Raw genomic sequence first — 22,500 nt, 5'->3', positions numbered from 1 at the left:
TGAAAATCACTTAGTTTGAAGTAAAATGATAATTTAACATAATCAAGAGAGTGTAAAATGCCACAAAATTGAAACAGGGGAGATAACGCTCAAACTGGCTAGATGAGGCTCGGTGCACATGAGGAGTCACAGACACGTCACAGACACGATCCGACAAACAGCTCCCCGCGTTTCTCTCTTTCACAGTAGAGGAGCGGAGTGGTGCGGAGCTTTAGCGAAGAGCTTTGGCAGGTGATGCCAGCCAACGTTCATGCCCGGCTGTCTGATGTGCCTGGGTGCGCAGGACGAGAGAAAGACGGTAGACGATGCCGAACAGCTGCGGAGAAGTGTGAGGGTGAGAAGAGGCACAGCGATTATCCTCGGAAATGTCACGTTTGCTGTGCAGCACACCGGCTAAGACGCCCTCCCGCAGGGAACTGTGGGTAAAGAGGGCCGGATTTAGTGGATAATCAGGAAGTGGAGGAGACTGGGTTTCCCCAGGGGCACCTTTTGGCAGCAACTGCCACGTCCAGATGGTGAAGATGGCGGAATGTTCTGGGATGAAGGGAGGGAGGAGAGGGATGAGGAAAAGAGGCATGTGTGTGTGGTGTGTGAGAGAGTGTGTGTGTGAGAGAGAGAGAGAGAGACAGAGAGACAGAGAGAGAGAGAGAGAGAGAGAGTGAGTGTGTGTGTCTGTGTGAGTGTGTGTCTGCAAGTGTGTGGGGTGCTAATACACTAGTGGAGAGCTAACATCTCAGAAAACCTCCTGCTGAGGACAGCAAGTGGAGACAAGACAGAAAGATTTGCTTCAAAGAGCTATTTTGTGTGTATGTGGGTGAGTGAATGTGTGTGTGTGTGTGTGTTTCTTTGTAAGAAATGAGTGACAGACACAGACTCTGTTGCATGGATTGAACTGTGAGTATGTGTGCATTGCTCTGTGTATGTGCATGTGTGTGTGTGTGTGTGTGTGTGTGTGTGTGTGTGTGTGTGTGTGTGTGAGACCAATTGAAGACAGCGCTTAAGAGGTGCAAAATCAAACCAGGGGACCTGGAGAGCATGGCTGCTGACCGCAACATCTGGCGGCAGTTATGTCTAGATGGGACCCAAACACTAGAGGAGGAAAGGACAGTCAGGAGACAACAAAGAAGGCTCAGGAGGAACACACCCATGACTGCCAGCAACACCAATACCATGTTTACATGCCCCACCTGCAATAGAACCTGTGGATCCAGGATAGGACTATTCAGCCATCAGAAAATTCACCGTTAAAAGACAGAAGTGGACGTCATCATCAGATTCGATGGACAACCACAAGCAAGCAAGCAAGTGTGTGTGTGTGTGTGTGTGTGTGTGTGTTTGCAAATGGCAGTTTATGCTGTCCACTGCAGGGTTGCAGTCTCTCTTAGAGACAGTTAGCCTGTTAGCCCATGATACAGCTAGCCTGCCAAGCTATTGGCTGTGTGAGGCTGCTCTTCGCAGGTGGCCTGAGAATCCCCGTTGGGATGTCAGTCAGGTGGGCAGTGCCAGGCTGATGGAACCTGTCGCCAGCTCTGCCCTCTGGCAGCTGCAGGTAGGACCGGTCTTTGACGGATCGCTCTTGATGGCGCGGCTGGGCTTCGCTGCCCAGCCTGCAGCTGTGACTCACCTTCAGCTCCGGGCAAACAGCCGCAGGGGTTCATAAACCACCCCCGCGTTACAGGCACACACAAACACTGCCAGATGTGTCATACGCACACACACACACACACACACACGCACACACACACACACACACACACACACACACACACACAAACACACACACACACACACACACACGGCCAAGGATCACATTTCTCGATCACATTTCGCCTCAAGTGCTATGTATGCAAAGACATAGATCTTTCTACAAATCCTCTCATTTCCTGGCTTTTCAAATGCAGATTTTCTCACAGACATTAGTGCTGGTGGCATATCATTCCTTTCCATTCTATCACGGCATTGTATGACAGGAGAATCTCCATCTCACAGAGGCAATTTGTACCTTAAGATGAAAGAACATATTGTCTTACGTGTGGAGTTTCCTAAGTGGTGTATGACCATATCAGGAGGAAGGGCTACATCATTAAAAGAACAGTCCGTGTTTCTGGTGAAAGGGGGTTGATATTTGAGCTAAACAGCCAATCAAATGACACATACCTTCTGTATTCGTGAAGCAACATGTTGATTGGCTGGAATTAGCCATTATGTTTGTATACCATTTATATACTGTACCCAGGACTTGGCATTCATAGCCATATACCCATAGCCCATTATCCACTATGTCCATATCCACTATATATCCTTACAATTTATTAGTCTAAAACAAGAGAAAATGAGCCCATGCTGTGATCATACACCTGTGTTTTTTCAAGTGGCTGTTTTGCAACTAATTTGGTAGTAAATAACTAAAGTGCACAGCTGTTACTTAGACTGCTGCATTGCCAAAGCTATGCTTACGGTGATTTAGAGCTGAGAATAGGTAGATCAAGAGATTTATCCTTACAGCTTGTGTTGGAGCACCTGGGATTTGGGCCGAGTTTGATGTTTCTACAGCCATACTTAGCCCGCGTAAGATGCGAAGAAACTCTATATGGGTTACTGTTATTATTTTCAATACCCACCAAGGGAAAACATTTGTCTTAAGTAACAAATGAAAGTGCTTTGTAGCACAAAACATAAAAACAAAGCCAAACACTAACGCAACTGAATCATCAAAGTGGTTACAAGGAAAGCGCTTATATAAACTTATAATAACATAATTACTGGGGTTGACTAGCGCCATCACCTCAGTGTTGTGCAGATGGAGTCTGGAGGAAGCACAGCCCACATGGTGTAAAAGAAAATAAGTGCAAAGCAGTAAAAGAACATCCCTCTTCTTGCCTGATTAACCTTATTATGTAGTTGTCACTAGACCAAAGATGTGGGTGTTAGCACAAACAGCATACATGTATTTCAATGTGGCCTAGTAGCTACAAGAACTTACACACAGGAATATGTGGAAATATATCAAAGACCGCAAGAGACTTTTGAAACAATGCATGCAAAGGCCATAAGACCTAAGTGTCTATAAGATAAGTGTCTGTGACAGATGCAAATGCAGGAACAAAATCACATCAACCATATTTGTGTTGGGAACAGTGTTTGTGTTGACACAGAGCAAATGCCCACAGCCACATGGTCGGGGCTAGAAAATCAATACACAAGCTTTCACTGACCTATTGGTGATAATACGAGCCTAATGAATGACTTGAGGATTGAGCTTGTGATTGACTGGTTAAGTGTACAATTGATCATCTGAGTGGTTTAATAGATTCAATTCATGTCTAGTACTGACCCACAGCCGAATGTCAGAGGAAAGATGAGGCTGAAGGGCTTACTGAGCCATGATTGGGTCCAGAGGTTCACATGGTTGACAGGAATTTTAGAGACAGAAAGCCCTAAACTTAGTTAATTATTCGCCTGAAAATAAAATTAAATGCAATGCTTTCACCAACATTTGTTAGTTTAAAAACAATTTGTTTTACCACACAATATGATGATAGCTACAGTGATTACAACTGACTGCCTGGCTGGGAGGCTGATTATCAAAGGGTCAGACTGACTAGTTGAATGGATGATTGAATGGATTATTGATTGGTTGATTGACCAATCAAGATGCGGATTGATCCCGTCCTTACCGGTGACGTTGAAGACGCATCTCCCAGCGCCAGCCTCGTTGATGATCTCGCAGACGTACTCGCCGTAGTTCTCTCGTGCCAGCGCGCGGATTGTGTACTCCGTCTCGTCCCGCGAGTCAAAGTGGCCCGACTGCAGCTGCTTGGAGCCCAGGCGCCATTCGTAGCGCAAGACCCGCGACGGGTGCGCTCGCAGGACCCGGCAGTTCATGGCCACGGTCCGGCCTAGACCCTGACGGATCTCCAGGTGTGTCGGCTCCACAGTCGGGGGGTCTAAGGAAGAGGAGGAGGAAGAGGAGGAGAAGGAGGTCAGAGAGAGGGATGTCATCAGGATACAAGAGTGTTTCCAGAATATACTGTACAAAATGCACACACACATACAGACACAGTGATAGCGTCAGAAAGCAGATAGACACAAATACATGCACACAGACACACACAACACACACACACACACACACACACAATCTCCCAAACAGAAATCACCCTCACAATAGTATGACATAAATAACATTTTTGACTTTTCCAAAACTTTCAATAAATCTACTGAATTCAGGTCTGGAAAATGGGATTGTACAATTCCATGACTTTTCCAGGGTTTCCATGACCGTGGGAACCCTTCAAGCTGAGACAGCTGGAAAAATGACACGACTGCTTGGAGAACACACACACACACACACACCACACACACACACACACACACACACACACACACACACACACACACACACACACACACACACACACACACACACACACTGTTCACTGCTGATGTTTAATGAATTGCTGCTCTCAGTCTCAACTATACTGTCCATACACAACCTGTGCATTTACCATGGCTGTAGTAGTGTAAAATCAAATGCAACACATTCCAGCTCAAATGTGTGTGTGTGTGTATGTGTGTATATGTGTGTGTGTATATGTGTGTGTGTGTGTGTGTGTGTGTGTGTGTGTGTGTGTGTGTGTGTGTGTGTGTGTGTGTGTGTGTGTGTGCGCGTGTGTTTTAGTGAGTGAATGATGAGACAAAAGTAAGCCAGTGAAGTGTTGAAATGTATGACACATGGTGAGATGAGGTAAACATCACATGGGACTCTGGCTGTGAGCACGTGCGGAACACCTTTCATCTTACAGCCTGAGAGCAAACAATGAAATCATCCTCTTTTTCACACAGCCTTGAGATGCCTTCTCAAAGCAACATTTTAAATTCACATCAAACAGTCAGTGCAGCATGCAAACACACACACACACACACACACCAGTGGCGGATGCTGCTCTTTGAAATACGAGAGGCTGTCATAAAATGACTGCTTTAGCATTATTAGGCTACTATATAGATTGCCCTTTGTGCGCTAAAGTTACCCAGATCCCCCAAACCCTGTTAAGACTTACTGAGAGTTTTAATACATGGCCAAGTCAGCTATATAACCACAGCACTTCCAGCCAGGTCCAGGGGAGTTGAAAAGGCTGGCTATTTGATAGCATTTTGCATGCCTGGGTTTCTCTGTGATTATTGAACTTAATCCATTCTTAATGTAATACGCTTTTCTGTAATATTCTCACTCTCTGGTGTAAGGAAGACCATCAAATGGGTTTAAAAAAATAGGTAAACAATAGTAGATTTGTCTGGCTGCTACTTCACATAGCTTTCCCACACTTTTTACAGTAGGCCTAGGTTATGAAGAAACAGACTATATTGCTGGAAAATACTTGACAATGAGCAGTTGCTTGCCTCTCGTCACCCGCCAACACTCTGACAGCCAACAGCCTAGACTAAAATTTTTCGATCTCGACATCGAAACGCTGTCGAGGTTCAGCCACTTTGACAGTTATTGCAATCGTTATACAAAAGTCCAGCATCCTTCTCAGCCCACAGCCCCATTTACTCCCAGACAGGGTGAGAAACAACATTTTTGAAGCATTTATCCAGTAAACACTAGTTTCACTGCACACAAAAAGCATATATTCTGAAGTCCATTGAAGCAGCTTCATCGAGCAGCTGCACAAACACGCATACACCATACATACACACACACACACACACACACACACACACACACACACACACACACACACACACACACACACACACACAACAGGTTGAAGTTGAGCGTGCCTGTTCCTGTGTACTTCCAGACGATGCCAGTTTAACAATAAAAATACTCAGAATACTGAAGTTACTTTGAGAGAAAGCAACATTGATGCAGAAACGCATAAGTTGCTTTAGGACAAGGCAACCTTAACACACAAACGTGGTGAAATTACTTCGCATCTTCACCGGCGGGATCAGAGTTGCGTGGCTGGCACCATGTTCTGATGTCGTGATGGCAATGGTGGTGTGCATCTGCGGCCCTGGCTGAGTGGCACTTCGTTAAATTGGGGTAAGTGCAGTTTGCCGCTCCACGACACAGAAAAAGGTCAAAATATGTCTCAAAAAGGACATACAGGAAAAAGCTGTTGGGTAACTCAACACACACGCACACACACACGCACGCACACACAAACACGCACGCACGCACGCATACATGCACGCACGCACGCACACACACACATAGACACACAAGCAGATTCAGAACCTTTCTGGTGAAGTGCTAGTTGTACACGAGGAAGTGGAGCAGCTTTATCCTTGACAGACACAAGCCCATGTTTCCATTCCCCTCTGAATGGACCATGTACCCCCTGTGTGTCTCTCCTGAAAGCTCAGGTAGCTCAGGTACATTGACTTTCATTACCGCGTGTTCCTGGCAAATACAAGGCTCGTCTGATCTTTTAAATCCGACCTAGACAGAGATGTCTGATTTCAACAGCAGGTAAATGCTTCGGTGCTCCTAAAAAGTATTATTTAACAACAGCAGGCATGATGCGGTAAGCCCATACCTGCTGGATGAGTTGGTTAAGCCAACCTTGAGTCTTTAGCATTTGTACTGTTAAAGGTACCATCAGCGATTCTGGATGATATCACATCCGTTGATATTTGAACCAAACACCAACAAAACACCAGAGAGTGAACTAACCACTCCCCTCCTTAAACTCCCCTTGTTTGGGGGATAGACTTGCTCCACTTTCCTTTTTTTTATGCCAGAACTATAGATACTATAGATAGATTATGCCAGAACTATACATACAGTACTTATAGAATGGAGGAGATTTTCGCAGAATGTGACAAAAAGTGGTATGGGTGAGAAATCGCTGAGAATCGCTGATTGTACCTTTAAGGGATTTTTACTTCAGTTGTTTGTCCTTCAGTAGAGGCCTATTCCAGCAACACAATGGAAGAATTGGTCTTTATAGCCAATGGTATCAGTTTTTTGTTATTTTGCACTAAGGTGGTACCCAGTGCACTGAAAAGAATAGTCACGTTCCTATCTGTAACAACATCATTACATATCTTAGTCCACTGTTAGGCAGTGGCGGAGAAGCCATTCTCTGCATTATAAGTCAGTGTAAAATCAAGATGCATCTGAAGCCGTTATTTTATGGGAAACTCCAGAATAATAACAACTTAGGGTCTACTTGTGGATGATAACGGGTGTAACTAAACATTGTTTTGGTCACATCCAAAAATAAACATTAGCCTGTTGTTAGACCGGAGCTTCCCTTTAAGGTAAACAAACATTATGGTGTTGCTTTAAACAAGAGAGACCCCAAGCAATTCCAACCCACTGTTGATGAAATGAGATTTCTGGCTCACTCTGCTCTGATGGTGCTGTTGTAGTTGACCATGTCTGGGCTGGTATGACTCCAGCAGGCGCGCCTGCAGGTGTACGTCCGTACGCACTGTCCGTACCATCAAGCTACTCAACAACAGAAAATTTCCCTTGTGTGTGTGTGTGTATTCACACCAAATTGGCCTACCATACCTTCCCAACTATGCACAGTATCCCTTTAGCTGCATGCCATTAGGTTATTTACCATTTTCTATTACGTAAAGTTAGTGAACACGTTATCAAAATTAACGTGCACGCATTTTGTTTGAGCAGGAGAGAGAATACGCACGCAGACACGCAATAGGCTACTTGTTGTTTTCTTTTACTCGGCTATCTATATCTGGTTATCAGCACACAATGTTGAGCTAATTCACTAAATACTCATCATGGATATCACAAGTTTAAACAACGAAAACAGAAAGGATGGAGGCAGCAAAGCTAGGAGTTATTCCAGATGGGCAAGAACAAGGTAAGCAATTGGTGTGCTTGTCAGAACGTTAGACTGCACTAAAGCCAGACGTCACGTTACGCTAGAACAAAACTAAAGGTAACTTTAGCCTGTATAGGGCTGTATCAAGTTGTCCAAATGAATAGGTCATTGTAGACATTGTCATTGTATTATTGCATGTGGATGTTATGCTATGTAGGCTACTTTTTTGCTGACCAATGCACGGACCTAAAACGGACAAATATTGTTCACGAGTGATTTTTTTTTTTGGTGATGGGTGTGCGTACCATAGCATTAATTCCTGCAGGCGCCCCTGGACTCCAGAACACCAGTGGAGTGCTATTCATCTTTAACACAAATCCTCTAACACAGACACAAGTGCGGTCAGAATGGGAACGGCTTCAGAAGGCAAGTGCCACGCCTCCCGTCATGACCACAATCTACAGAGGGACCATCGAGAGCATCGTGTCCAGCTGCATCACAGTGTGGGGCGGAAGCTGCACAGATCAGAACAGGAAGACCCTCCAGCGCATTGTTAACACAGCTAAGAGGATCATTGGAGCACCACTCCCCTCCCTACAGGACATTTACACCACCCGCCTCACCCACAAAGCACTAATGATTGTCAAGGACACAACCCACCCTGCACACGAACTGTTCAGCCTCCTGCCCTCTGGAAAGAGGTACAGGAGCCTCCGCTCCCGCACCACCAGACTTGCAAGTAGCTTCATCCACCAAGCAATCAGGATGCTGAACACTCTACCCACTCTCCCATCACTGACAGCCCCCCCCCACCCACCAGCCAGCCAGGAACCTAGGACCCTAGGATCCTGTATACCCTAACCCCCCCCCCCCCCCAGGACCGCCCTGTGGAACTGCACTGTGACTGCGCAGCCTAACGTGTTGCTGCTTCATATCAAGCCTGATATACTTGAAATGACTGCATATCAATGTAAATATACGGGTCACACAAGCACAAGTTTAAACTTCATGTAAATGTTATCAATGTTATTTATCACTCTGCCACAATGCTGCTGCTACTACTACTCTGTCAGAAGGTTACGCTAGGACTATGTAAATATACAACACAACTACCTCTATTTTTTTGATATATGTTCTATATTTCTATATTTTGATATATGTTCTATATTTCAGTCTCGCACTTTAATGTCTGTATGTGGTATGTCTGTATATTTAAATTTTTTATTGTCTATGGCTATGTCTATGTCTAAAGTATGTCTATGTCTGTATTTAAAGTATGTCTATGTCTGCATGGGAAAGTAAGAAACGAAATTTTAAATTGTTTGTATGACCAGTGCATGTAAAGAAATTGACAATAAAGCCGACTTGACTTGACTTGAACAGGGGCTTCCCATGGAGATCTCATAGGGTATGACACAGGATTGCTTTACTAACTAACTTTAGTTCCTCTCTTATTTCCTCTCTCTCCTCCATCTCTCTCTCCTCCATCTCTCTCTCCTCCATCCACCCGTCCATCTATCTCTCTATCCTCTTTCCCTGCTGTGTTATATCATCCAGAGACACAGCTGAAAAGGCAGTATGCTTATAAAAGCTTCACAAGTCCGTCATTCTGATGAGTTCCTCCCTCCCTGAGTCTCCTGGAGTCTAGACTAACGAGCATGGAGCATTCAACCTCACCATGTTCGTACCCGGCAATGTCTGCAGACTTGGAAGTTAAATTGAGAAACACTAAAAGAGCCATTGATCACCAGCATTTATACGTAATGTCTGATTTAATGGTGAAATGGAAGGAAAGGTTTTCCAGATCTTATCAGATAGATTGCCAGCCTATGTTTTCGATGGTAACCTATTGTCAGTCAATAGTGAAAGTAACTGCATATAACTGTCTTGTCGTTGACTGACACCTTGGTGAAGTTAGTTTCACTTTGCCAATGAGTTCAAATAATAGACTAGTGCAAATGCATGAAGGCTATGCTAGGTTTTAGTAAAGCATGGTTTAAGAATGACTATTCCATACGGTCTCGCAAGCAGCCTCCTTCAAATGCGCCGTTGAATGCCAAAATACCGTTGCATTTATTTGACATATCGCGCTTTGCGCCGTTAAAGGGAATGACAGATGTCATTCTCATTGGTTTAAATGATGTTACGCCCCAAACACACCCATATGACTGATTAAAAAACCTAGGAACACCTTGTTGCGCCATGCGCTCCACGTTTGATAACGAAACCCCTCCCAATGTGAACTGGACATCCTACTAAATTTGAATAGACTTTTGACGAATGACGATTTATGACTAGATGACTTTAGAATGTCATGATAGGGCCCTACATATCATACATAAGCACATGTTCAAAGTTTGTGACTGAATTTACAAACATACCTGTCAATATTTGAGCTTTGAAAAATAAGGGAGATTTCCCAGGACCCTAACCCAAAATACAGGACATTTTCAACATTCAGCTATCTGTTGCTATAACGCTGCTGACAGCAAGAATTCACAGACTATAAAAGTGCTGCACTAACTGCACAATGATTACGCTACTCCAATGCTTTGACCACAGAGGGTTTCTCTGTAAGTGTCCAGGGCATGGCTGACCTTGCAGGCCATGCAAGCACTGACATTTTGAACTCATTCAACATGCATGATCAATTCGCTGCTGTTCTGTGAAAATGGGTTATTAAAACATTTGGCCTCCAATTACTCACACTTATTTAGCACGCTAAGTGCGTGTGTGTGTGTGTGTGTGTGTGTGTGTGTGTGTGTGTGTGTGTGTGTCTTTGTGCCCTATGGGTCTGAATAGATAAAATCCTGTAGAGCACACTAATACATCATTGTTGTTCATGGTGGCATAAACACATGCACACAGACACACACATACACACACTCACATGCTTGCTCTCTCTCTTGCTTTCTCTCACTCACACTTTTTTTCGGGAGTTTACTACTACGAATGTTTTGTCTCATTCTCTCTCTCTCTCTCTCCCCCCTCATTAACAGTGTGTTCTCACACTGTTGCTGTTCCTCTGTGCTTTAGCAGAGAGCTCCATTCCCCAGCCAGACTCCACACACACACCGAGATGTCCTCTAACTACCTCGGCCGTTAGGCACTGTGCAGAGGACTATCTCTTCTCTTTCTCCTTATTCTCTCATATTCCGAATGTCCATTTATGTTAAGCATTCACGACAACAATACATTTACTTTTCAGACAGTAAAAGCAGCTGACACTAGCTGATTGGGCTCCAGCAGCAGCAGCACCAGCAGCATCAGTGGTGCCAGGCCAGTGACCAGGGCCCTCATTTAAATGCTGGGCAAAGTCAGACTATGAGCTAAGTTCTCGTGCATGAATCAATGGCGTGAGAGCTTTTAGCTGACCCACCTGTTTGTGCGTCGTGCCTAACAACGCCCCTTAGCTGTTCTAAAATCAGTGTAAACTACGGCCTCTCTGGGCTTATTGCTTAAATAGATTTTGCATAGATATTAAGCAAGCTTTAGACTTCAGACTTTGTACTTTGCCCAGCATTTAAATCAGGGCCTAATGTAAGACAGGTGATGCAGGAGGGCAATACCTCAAGCATTTTGTATTACTAGCTCATAAACATGGCTGTGCTTCATTGCTTGCTGGCTACTAAAAATGTAACAGTGCTTGTTTCTCGCTAACTGTTAAAAAATATACAGGCAGAAATCCCAAAACTAGCTTTATAGCTTTAGCTTTATGTAAAAATTCTGCAATCTATGAGTTAGCGCAGCCAGATTGGATTCTCTCTGACACTGTGGAACACTCAGGGTCATATAAACAATATTGCATCACCATAGCAACAGGGCGTTTGTGTTCCAGGCCAGGTTGATACAAAAGAGATGAGTGCATAGCCTTGAAGAATTGTCTGTTTGCACGACATCTCCCTATATGTGTGTGTGGGTGTGTATGTGGGTGTGTGTGTGTGTCTGTGTGTGTGTGTCTGTGTGTGTGTGGGTGTGTATGTGGGTGTGTGTGTGTGTCTGTGTGTGTGTGGGTGTGTGGGTGTGTGTGTGTGTCTGTGTGTGTGTGTCTGTGTGTGTCTGTGTGTGTGTGTCTGTGTGTGTGTGGGTGTGTGTGTCTGTGTGTGCTGCCAGCAGAGCGGGAACATTAGTGTGCTCAGTTTGTATCTGTATCCGGAACAGCTGGCTGTGACCTGTTCTGTGTGTGTGTGTGTATGTGTGTGTGTGTGTGTGTGTGTGTGTGTGTGTGTGTGTGTGTGTGTGTGTGTGTGTGGTTTGCTGCCAGCACTGATTTCCAGACAGAAGTCCTCTGGGGTGTGGAGTGTTTGTTTGCTGAACAATCTGAACAATGGTGCCTGCCAAGCAGAGAGCAGCACGACAGTCAGGCCCTGGCCAAAAAGAGCGCAGCACCACAAGCTCTGTGACTGATTTTTTTTTATTTTTATATATACTCTAAAGAACACGATGTCCACTTCGAAACGTTAGTCACCAGCACCATTAAAGCTTGGTTCAACTGTTCGTGTGCTCCGGTCCTTCTATGGGTTCAGTCTTTTGAAGTGGCCCAAGACTTGCTATTAAACCACCGTGACCCTTTACGGGCCTTCACAGGCATGCTACACCAGGCATGGAACTGAAGCGCTGCAACAACTGCCTTTCTTTATAATCAATGGAACTGGCTACACCAGACGTGATGACCAGCCGTTTAGACACCAGGGTTTAAAAAAAAAAAAAAAAAAAACATACTGAATTTTTACATCAAAATGTCAAAATGCCATGGCTTGAAAGTGGTCAGAGATAAAGTCCTACTGTAAATGTGAAAATCATTGAGTATGATGAAAAGTTTACTGTATGCTCTGCAGACACAAGCTTTAACAGGCATACATATTACATTTACATTTGGCAGACACTTGTATCCAAAGTGACTTACATATATCAATTATATTACAAGGGCCATTGTAATTGGGGTTAAGTGGCTTGCTCAAGGACTCAACGATGGCTACTGGCTACTGCATGCTAGCCCAGGTACGCTACCACCGCCCCCACACACATCAATACATACATACATACACACCGCACACACCAGTCTCGTACAATGGTTCAAACACTCGAATCACACAGATATTGGCCTCAAGAAACACACAAGTCGAACACATCGCTCTTTCATGAGGCACACACAGTTTTGCAGCAGCAACATAAACATGACATCTTACATTAACTGTGTCGAAAAAAGATATAAAGAATCAATACCGTTTCAATGTTCAGGTGTGTTTGCCAAGGCTGATGTGTTTGTTTTTGTTACTGTAAGGTGTGCTGGTATCTGCCAATTCCTGGTGTGTTAGTGTGTGTTGGCTCTTTATACAGGCGCAAGTGTGCTTAGAGTGTTGGATTTTCAAAGAAAGAGTGTGTGTATACCAACCAAAGTGACCAATTGAACTGAAACATCATATGGACTGCCACACACACACACGAGAGAGAGAGAGAGAGAGAGAGAGAGAGAGAGAGAGAGAGAGAGAGAGAGAGAGAGAGAACTCCACACACAAATTCATCCCACTTGGCTCAACATCCCTCAAACACTCTGGTGGAGACGGATGAAGTGCTAGCACAGAACACACAGAAGAGCATTCAGAGATGAAATTACGCTGCCAGCTATCACTGATTTCTCCTAGCTGCTAGATGCTACACACCTTGTTTGAATGAATATGGCGTAATTGTGCTCAATGGGGCATGGATTTCTAATTAAATACCCTGTCTCGCCTGGGAAAAACGAGAGCGAGGTTTATTTCCCCAGCCCCTCCATCTTGTCAGCATGTTTGGGATCATGTAATATTTCATTTTATTTTAATGTTGTATCAATAGTTGTTTAATTTATTTATGCTCATTCCCCTACACTCATTCCATTCTCCATTCTCCTCTCCACAGATCTGTGTGTGTATGTGTGTGTGTGTGTGTGTGTGTGTGTGTGTGTGTGTGTGACAGAGTGTGCTATTCTTGTCTGTGTGTGCTGCTAGTTCCATATAATCTAATTCATACTGTATACCCCATAATCAATGACTTACCATACCCACTGGCTGTTCCCATCACTTTTATTTAATCCACCTAATCGCTCACAAAATGAAGAATCTGATAGGAAGAAACTGGTAGGAACTGATACCTGTGTACACATGAAATGCATTAGCAATGCTCTATTATTGTCTATGTGGACAAGAAGACACACAATAGACCCAGATAATTATTGTTATGTGTGTGTGTGTGTGTGTGTGTGTGTTGTGTATGTGTGTGTTCACAATTACATCTCCCTCAGCTTGGAACGAAGCCGTTAACCTCTGCCACACGGCACTCTCCGTACATAATCACAATCACTTTCTGAGCAGAAATTCATTTAAATCGTTCTTCAGAGCCCATCAAAATCTCATTAATTTAGCTTATGAGATGGAGTCATTACCAGCTTGGTGTTACGTGTGGCCTGTCTCACAAGACAATCCCAGGGAGTTGAGGTAAATGGGTGGGGGGGGGGGGATGTCTAGCACTTCATCTGTGACTATTGCTCGACTTTGTTTCACCACAAGATGGAGAGGACCCTTGCTGAACCACAAGCAGCGGCAGCAGTAGCAGCTATGCTAGCTAAGCCACAAGCAGCGGCAGCAGTAGCAGCTATGCTAGCTAAGCCACAAGCAGCGGCAGCAGCAGTGTATCTATCCGTCTTGGCACAGTTTCAGACACCGGTTTATGCTTATTATAATTGATAAACAAAAATTGTAATGCTGCTGTTGTGGATGGACAGCAGCATTACAACACTACAATAGAAGGGTTATATAGTAGAAGGGACTATATAATACAATAGAAGGGTTAGGGGCATATGGGTGGGAGAGTGATGTCTGTTGTGAATAGTGTCTGACTAGTTTTTGACAACATCCAAAACATACCCAGCAAGCCTTTGAAAAAAAGTCTGTTTTTTGTTATTCTCTGAGCCTCCCATTGTCCAATGCCTAGAGGCACCCTATCAAGGCCGTAGCCATCATATCAACATTGGGGGGGACCAAATCTGTGGTGCAGTCTGAATTTCAATAACAGAATTTCAATACATTTCCTGCCATGCAAAAATATTATTAAAATCACAAACAAGTCATTAGTTAAGTCAATTAGGATATACCAAACTTTTGACGGACATAGGCACGGATGGATTATGAACCCCTGGGCATAGATGCAAAAAAACCCTCCCCAGTTAAGATAGGGGGGCCCGGGGGCATACTCCCCCGGAAGATTTAAAAAAAAAAAATGACCCTTTATATTATGACGACTTGTGAGTTTTTTTGGGAAATAGAAGAGAAGGGCGGAGAAGCAACTTCACACAGTCTTAGGCTTCAGGGCCCCCTGAGCTCTTGGGCCCAGTAGGTCCATTCAATAATCCATCCCTGGACATAGACCTGTGGTATGACTCCATTTGTCTCCTAAATATTTTAAAAGAAAATACAAACAAGACTATCTTTGATAACCTCTATTACACTGAATTCTTACTCATAGGTTTGAACCTATAGCCCAATCATATTTTGTATTTTGATTTTATTATTCTGGTGGCTAATTGCACAATTTTAAGGTAGTTTGAAAGGGATGGGATTCAAGATAGACTAGCCTACTAAGTCAGGTCCCTCTTCTGTCTGACTCACCTCAAGTTACCCTATGCATTATAGGCTGGTTTCTGACAGAAATTACATTTTGTGTTAACATGTAGAAACACAACCTTTATTTGGTGAATGGAGGTGGAAATTCCTTTCTTTGGTTATTGTCCGCGATTCACATTAACTGTAGGCTATCACCGCCATTGTAAAAGTTTTTTCAACTTTTGTGCCGTCGCCACATTTGAGTGCTATGTTTTGCCTGCATGGATGCGCGATTGAGTGCGCATCTAAATGTAACATGCAAGATGCAACAACCATTTCTAAGAGGCTTATAAACCGGTTCATTTCTGACATTACTACTAGCATATGAATGCATTATTTATGTTGTAAGACATGTGAAAGAAATGAATGACACAGGCACGCACAAATTCAAATAAAAGGACCTACGTTTCACTTCATTTTTTACGTTTCACTTCAACTATCATTGCGAGAAAATAGGCTACAATAAGGAAAATGCTTCAAAGTTCCCTTTGATTCTGATCAGCTTCAAAAATGAATGGGGTTTCCTTAGACAGTGCTACACCATTCCAACAAGTTTTGTGAGAATTGGACCGGTATATTTTGCTATATTGTTGACAGCCCACACTGCAGTAGGGTGCAGGAAGCTTTTGATAGCACACGCCTCTAACGGAAAACGCAAAACCACCAGGACAAACCACTCACAGTGTAGGCTACTCTCTCTGAAACCATCAATAGCTCACTAATTTGTGCGTTATTTACGTTTGATTGCATTTCAGATGGTGGGACTTGTTGGTTTCCTGTAGTAGCCTATAGCGTTTTTTTCTTTCTTTATTTTTCTATGTCCGAATATTGGGGGGGACATTTTGGTCACATCTGAATATTGGGGGGGACGTGTCACCGATGTCTATGGTGACTACGGCCCTGCACCCTATACTTTATAAACCTCCCCTGTAGAACAATAAGCTCTGGTTCGAGTCTTTAAATACAGCTAAAACACTGTTAATCAATAAGTTAATGTTAGTCCATGGACAGGCCAAAGCTCCCTAATTTCCTAGATATATTTAACAGACATCGATTAACAAAACAAGCTTTTAATACAGTTTGGCTTCCAAACACACCCAGCGTCCAGTCGTTGCCTTGGAGAGAGCTGCCATGGCCATGCCAGAGCAAGCCAACACAGGTAGCCAGAGCCCAAAACCAAGCTGGTTCTGAAACTGGCCAAACCCTGAGCTAGATCCAAACAGAATCTGTGCCAGACTCAACAGACTGTGATCTAAGTCAGACCCAAAGTGTATCTATACTAAATCCAAACCACATCTATCACAAATCTGTGTGTGAATGTTTGTGTGTGTGTGTGTGTGTGTGTGTGTGTGTTTGTGTGTGTGTGTGTTTGTGTGTGTGTGTGTTTGTGTGTTTGTGTGTGTGTGTGTGTGTGTGTGTGTGTGTGTGTGTGTGTGTGTGTGTGTGTGTGTGTGTGTGTTTGTGTGTGTGTGTGTTTGTGTGTGTGTGTGTGTGTTTGTATTTGTGAAGAACAAACAACAATTATTTCCTCCTCTCATTCCAGGACTGTGAGTGCCAGGACTGTGAGTGCCAGATGCCTGTATCCCCTTCACTATCTCGACAAATGACCACAAGCGGACTGCAAACGGACTGGCACTGAGTAAATCAATCGTCCACCTGCTCACCAGGCCTTGGGGGATTGGGGGACTTTTTACAACAGGGTGAGGTCTCAGTAGGATATGTGTGTGTTTATGTGTGTGTGTGTGTGTGTGTGGGGAGGGGGGAGGGGGGGTTAGGGGGGTTTCTGCTGCTGTCAACCCTCCGGTTCTTTCGTTTCCACAAAAACAGGAGAACCCTGCCACGACTGGCTGCTTTAGTGGGCAAGAGAGAGATAAATAAAGAGAAAGAGAGAGAGAGAGAGAGCAAGCGAGCGTGTGTGTGTGTGTGTGTGTGTGTGTGTGTGTGTAGGTGAGAGTGTGATGGGAATGTTCACATAGTTTTCTAGTTTCCTTTTACAGCTGGTTAATGTCACCTCTGCACGGTCAAACACATTCAAGCAGAAATGGTGATTTAACACACTGTGACTATTTTCTCTACTCTGACTTTAGCTGCCCAATCAGCACAGCTGTTCTGAGTACAGTGTGTACAGTAATGTGGTCTGAGTGCAGTGTGTATTGTGAATTAGTGTTGTAGTACTCGAGTCCGGTCTTAGACCTTTTTTTGCTTACTTGGTCTCGTCTCAGAATTCAAGGCAAAAATACTCGGTCTCAACCTACATTGGAAGGAGGCAGACTTTTTCCAATGTATACTGTGTACATTTCATGGTATATTCTAAAATATCCACCATTACAAATATTTTTCTTTTAATACAAAATATAAGCAGGTTGTTTTTACTGCACAGGCTCAGTTTCTGACCCCAGAGCTGAGGAGAGATGACAATACAAAAGACAATGTGGAGAGGAGGCAGAGAGCCAGGACTGTGGCATGTGTATGTGTGTGTGTGTGTGTGTGTGTGTGTGTGTGTGTGTGTGTGTGTGTGTATGTGTGTGTGTGTGTGTGTGTGTGTGTGTGTGTGTGTGTGTGTGTGTGTGTGTGTGTATGTGTGTGTGTGTGGCAATCATGAATGGAAATAGACACATTAAGACAACAGGCAGGCAAACAAAGATGCCATCTTCATCTGTCATTTGCTTACTCACTCACACACACACACACACACACACACACACACACACACACACACACACACACACACACACACACACACACACACACACACACACACACACACTATTTCTCTGTAGTGGGAAGGCTGGATGCACACACACACACACACACACAGAATGACAAGAAGAGAGACAGAGGGAGATAAACACAAAAACGCCTACACAAGAAGACAGACACATACACTTATGATTACAAAAGACGCACACCACTGCCCTACAATCAAATTAAAGTCATCGTTACTGACTTCTAGAAAAATAAAACCAGATAATTGGAGACCACCACAGGAATACAGCTCGATTTCGGAGCTTATATTCAAAGACATTTTCAAGGTCTTTCTTTTTGATAAAGATGTCACCTTTCTTAAAGACCCTCACGTGTGGCCACACATTAAAATGATGTGATCTGCATCTTTAAAAACAGTAAGAGTTTGCCTGTCAAACATTGCATGTTATGTAGAAAAAAACTGACTTTTTTTCAGTCCAGGCCAATAAAAATGAAGGACTCTATGGTAGGTTTTGTTGACACCCAAATGTCCTGCTAAAGCATCAGAGACATGAAGTATTTTACTCTGTTCGTCTGAGGGCACAGCCCTCGATGGTGTTTTATGCCCCCAACGTTGTCTTCCAGGCAGCGCTGCCACCGCTGATTTAAAGGCACCTAATCCTAAACCTAATCCCAACCCTAACCCTAACCCTAACCTTTACCCATGCCTAACACTAGTGCCTTTCTAGGCAGCGCTGCCTTGAAGACAACGTTGGGGGCATAAAATACCAAGAAATAGGGCACAGCAACCTGGAAGGCTGCATTCAAATCATCTGGGACAACATGAGGTTGACACTTCCTCGTCAAAACACTGTTGCGGAGAAAATATCCCTGAGGCAACAGCAGCCAATGGAGAAATTATGCAGATTTAATGAGTGGGATGGGAAGCAGGTCAGCTCTTTGTGTTGAAGCAATTTTTTCTCCTGAAACAGGAATAGTTTTTACAGCTAGCTGTTCATTTTTGTCTCTGCTGTGGTCTACTGCATATCAAAGGTTTAGCAGCAACGGCAGAGTCAGGAACATTTGGCTGATAGGAGTTGAGACAAATTTCCAGTTGCATCCATACATTGTGACCTGGCATGGATTACAGCGCGAGATTGAAACACATCTGGGAATTTTTGTGCATGTTCGTCTGCAACAGGAGGAGAATGCCACAGAAACAGTCTCAGGTGGCGCTACAGACTTTTCACAGACTTTTCACCTCCGCTGAGATCACGCAGTAGAATGAACAACACTCCTAGGATTGGCAGAGAGGGATACTAGCAGTCACCACGTCACACTGAAGTTGGACTTTGTGGAGCGGGACTTCAATAAAATCCAATATGATTTAGTTGGAGAACCTGGACAATGCTCCTTCTAAAATAAAGGATTGAGCTGCACCTATGTCTCAAAGGATTTTTAATGGGGACCAGTTTGTCACTGCCTTGTGTGTAACCAGTCTGTATAAAGGGTTTGTAGCTGGGTGTTAGCTCATTCTCACCACTATGTGCAGTCATGGCAATTTTGGTTTCTTCTTCTTATTTTTTTTTGGAAACTAAACCCACAGATTTTTTTTTAACTAGGCAGTCTGCCACTATATACAGTAAGAATCTCTTTTGCAATAGAAATACCACTCACCTCATTTACAGAGGTTCGAATATTTCAATACATTTATCTGTGAGGTGAGCTACATTCAGGGTCGCTGTAACGTTTCTTTGTTGTTCCTCATGCCTGACAACTCTGTGGAACATTGGAACATATTCTTGGCCATGCAGCGGCTTTGTCCATCATCTCAGCTTTCTGTTTACTGATGTACACAGCAACGGAGTCACGGTTGCAGTTCTCGAATTCTTTGATCAGAATTAACTGGTGAAAGCTGTTTGAAATCCTTTACTTTCTGGGCAATCAGGACCACTGGGTTAAAAGCGACTCCTCTGTCGGTTATTCTTATGACAATGACGGAACCACAATTTGTAACCTTGGGGCAGATGTTCAAAAGACTGCAAAAAAGTAGTTTTAAAACCACTTTATAATCCACACTTTGCTGGAGGGATAATGAGGAGTATACTTTTTGGGCCACTTACAGTAAGTGTTGCTGCAATTTGCTTGAAATGTACAAAGTACAAAGACAATTTCACAAATGCCTCTCTCTTGAAACGTTGAGAAGGTTTGTGAATGACAGGCTAACATTAGGCTACTTGCATGTATTTCCATGTCCTATGAAACTTGAAAAATGATCCAGTGGCAAATGTTCTTCACTTCCACACTCACCAGATATAATATCAGTACAGGTGAGCACTTCCACACCCAGCAAGGTGTGCCCAAGTCACATAAATAAATGAAGGAATTCATTTTGAATTCAGGGATAACACGCACACACACACACACACACACACACGTGCAAAATCAAAAAAGGACAAACCCTGCAAACAGCTGACACCTGCATACAACAACAACACACACACACTATCACCACATACTGTACAAGACACAGTCCGGACACAAACACACACACAGAGAAGGCCAGGGGGTACTCACACTGCACGATGAGCTCGACTACAGCCTCGCGTGGCTTGACGTTGAAGCCGTTGTACTGGCTGGTCTGGCAGCGGTACTGTCCGCTCATCTCCCGCGAGACGTTGACGATGCGCAGCACGCCGTCGTAGCTCTCCATCTGGGCGCTGCCGTCGGGCATGGGCGCCTCGCGGTCAGCGCGCGTCCACAGCAGGATGGGCTTGGGCTTTCCTGTAACCACACACTCCAGCTCCACCGTCTCGCCCTCACGGGCCACCAGGGGTGACTTGCCCCGCGGGACCGCCAGACTCGGCGGGACTAAGAAAGAGAAGAACAGAGGAGGGACTGATATGGGGCTCTAGAACGCCAGCCGGGTCGGACCGCTCAGGACACGACACACACACGACACACACACAACACACACACACACACACACACATTGCAAGGTGCGGCAAGTTTTATGACTGTGAGGAGTTTGAGGTTGGGAGTTATGGAGGCAGACAAGAGAGCAAAGAGGAAAGGAGAAGAGGAGAGAAAAGGATAGAAAATGGGGAGAGCAGAAGTGGAGAGGAGAGAGGAGAGGAGAGAAGAGAAGAGAGGAGAGTCATAGGTGAGTGGAATGCAGATAAGAGAGTGGTATGCAGGCGAGTGAGAGATCTCTCCCTACTAGACATGGAGCCCACAGCAGCAGGGAGAGAGACAGTGTGTGTGTCTGTGTGTGTGTGTGTGTGTGTGTGTGTATGTGAGTGAGTGTGTGTTTGTGTGTGTGTCTGTGTGTGTGTGTGTGTGTGTGTGACTGCTGGCCTGTGGACTCAGGACATGGCAAAACCAGACCTCGACACACCCAGTAGCGCTGGGGACCAACCATTCAAGCCTGAGACACCACACGGAGCAGCACTGCAGACAAAACAGCAGCTCGGTGGAGAATGAGAAGATTGATCCTCTCGTCAAAGTCGACTTCTTCAATCCCCCCACCGCTGGCGACCTGACTAGTCATTTGCATGAGTAAGGCAGCACGCATTAAAGATTAGCGAGACATCACGGGCTGCTGAGGATTTCAGAAGAGCAGAGTAACAAGGTGGAAGAGACGGCAGGATGAGTGAGTTCATCGTTGCGCACGGTTCTTTTCATTTTCAGAACAACGTTCTCCTCCTCTGAGGTACTTTTTAATTGTCTGTGATTGAGCACAGATTTGAAGTGAGCGTGGAACAAGTATCTTGATGATGAGGAGGAGAGGAGCGGCTCGCGAGGAGGGAGGGGAGAAACGGCGCGGGGAAATGAAGGAAGACATCGCCCGTCACACGGCATCATGGGTAAGCAGTGCGCGCGCTCACATCAAACAGCCCAGTAAGCATCTAATGTGAATACGCTTCAGTATCACCTTCTGATTCCACACCCACGCTCCACCAGCTGTTTTGCCAAAACCAGCCTCCTCACTGCCTCCACACACACACACACACACACACACACACACACACACACACACACAGCCAAGCCTGTTGCTTCTTGTCTCTTCACATAAGAAACAATATGTGTGTGTATAAGTGTGTCTGTGTGTGTGTGTGTGTGTGTGTGTGTGTGTGTGTGTGTGTGTGCACTGAAAACTAAGCCTGGGCTGGTCTCTTACGTAGGAAAAGTTATAAAGAGGTGTATCGTGCTCTATTTAGTCCAGCCAGAGGTAATTTCTTGATTCAACCCTCTCATTTCCTGTCTGCTCTCTCCACACACACACACACACACACACACACACACACACACACACACACACACAGACACAGACACACACACACATTCACACAAACATACAAACAGATGCA

At 44.5% G+C, this 22,500-nt stretch overlaps 1 protein-coding gene across 1 annotated transcript in view; it reads right to left on the bottom strand.

Moving 5' to 3' along the window:
* Positions 1–22,500, bottom strand: part of LOC143110007 (MAM domain-containing glycosylphosphatidylinositol anchor protein 2) — a 203,066-nt gene that overhangs the window by 42,392 nt on the left and 138,174 nt on the right. Inside the window, exons 8-9 of the mRNA XM_076272827.1 lie at positions 20,708–21,001; positions 3,678–3,947 (exon numbers count right to left, since the gene is read on the bottom strand). Of these exons, the coding sequence (XP_076128942.1) occupies positions 3,678–3,947; positions 20,708–21,001 (564 nt within the window). The remainder of the gene's footprint in view (positions 1–3,677; positions 3,948–20,707; positions 21,002–22,500) is intronic.

Source organism: Alosa pseudoharengus, unplaced genomic scaffold (assembly GCF_046254945.1).
Source record: "Alosa pseudoharengus isolate Yale_2024_CS ecotype anadromous, Long Island Sound unplaced genomic scaffold, YU_APseudo_1.1 YU_APseudo_1.1_scf_7, whole genome shotgun sequence".
Classification (NCBI taxonomy): domain Eukaryota; kingdom Metazoa; phylum Chordata; class Actinopteri; order Clupeiformes; family Clupeidae; genus Alosa; species Alosa pseudoharengus.
Note: the sequence above shows the minus strand (reverse complement) of the source record. Positions and strands in the feature narration are given on the sequence as shown.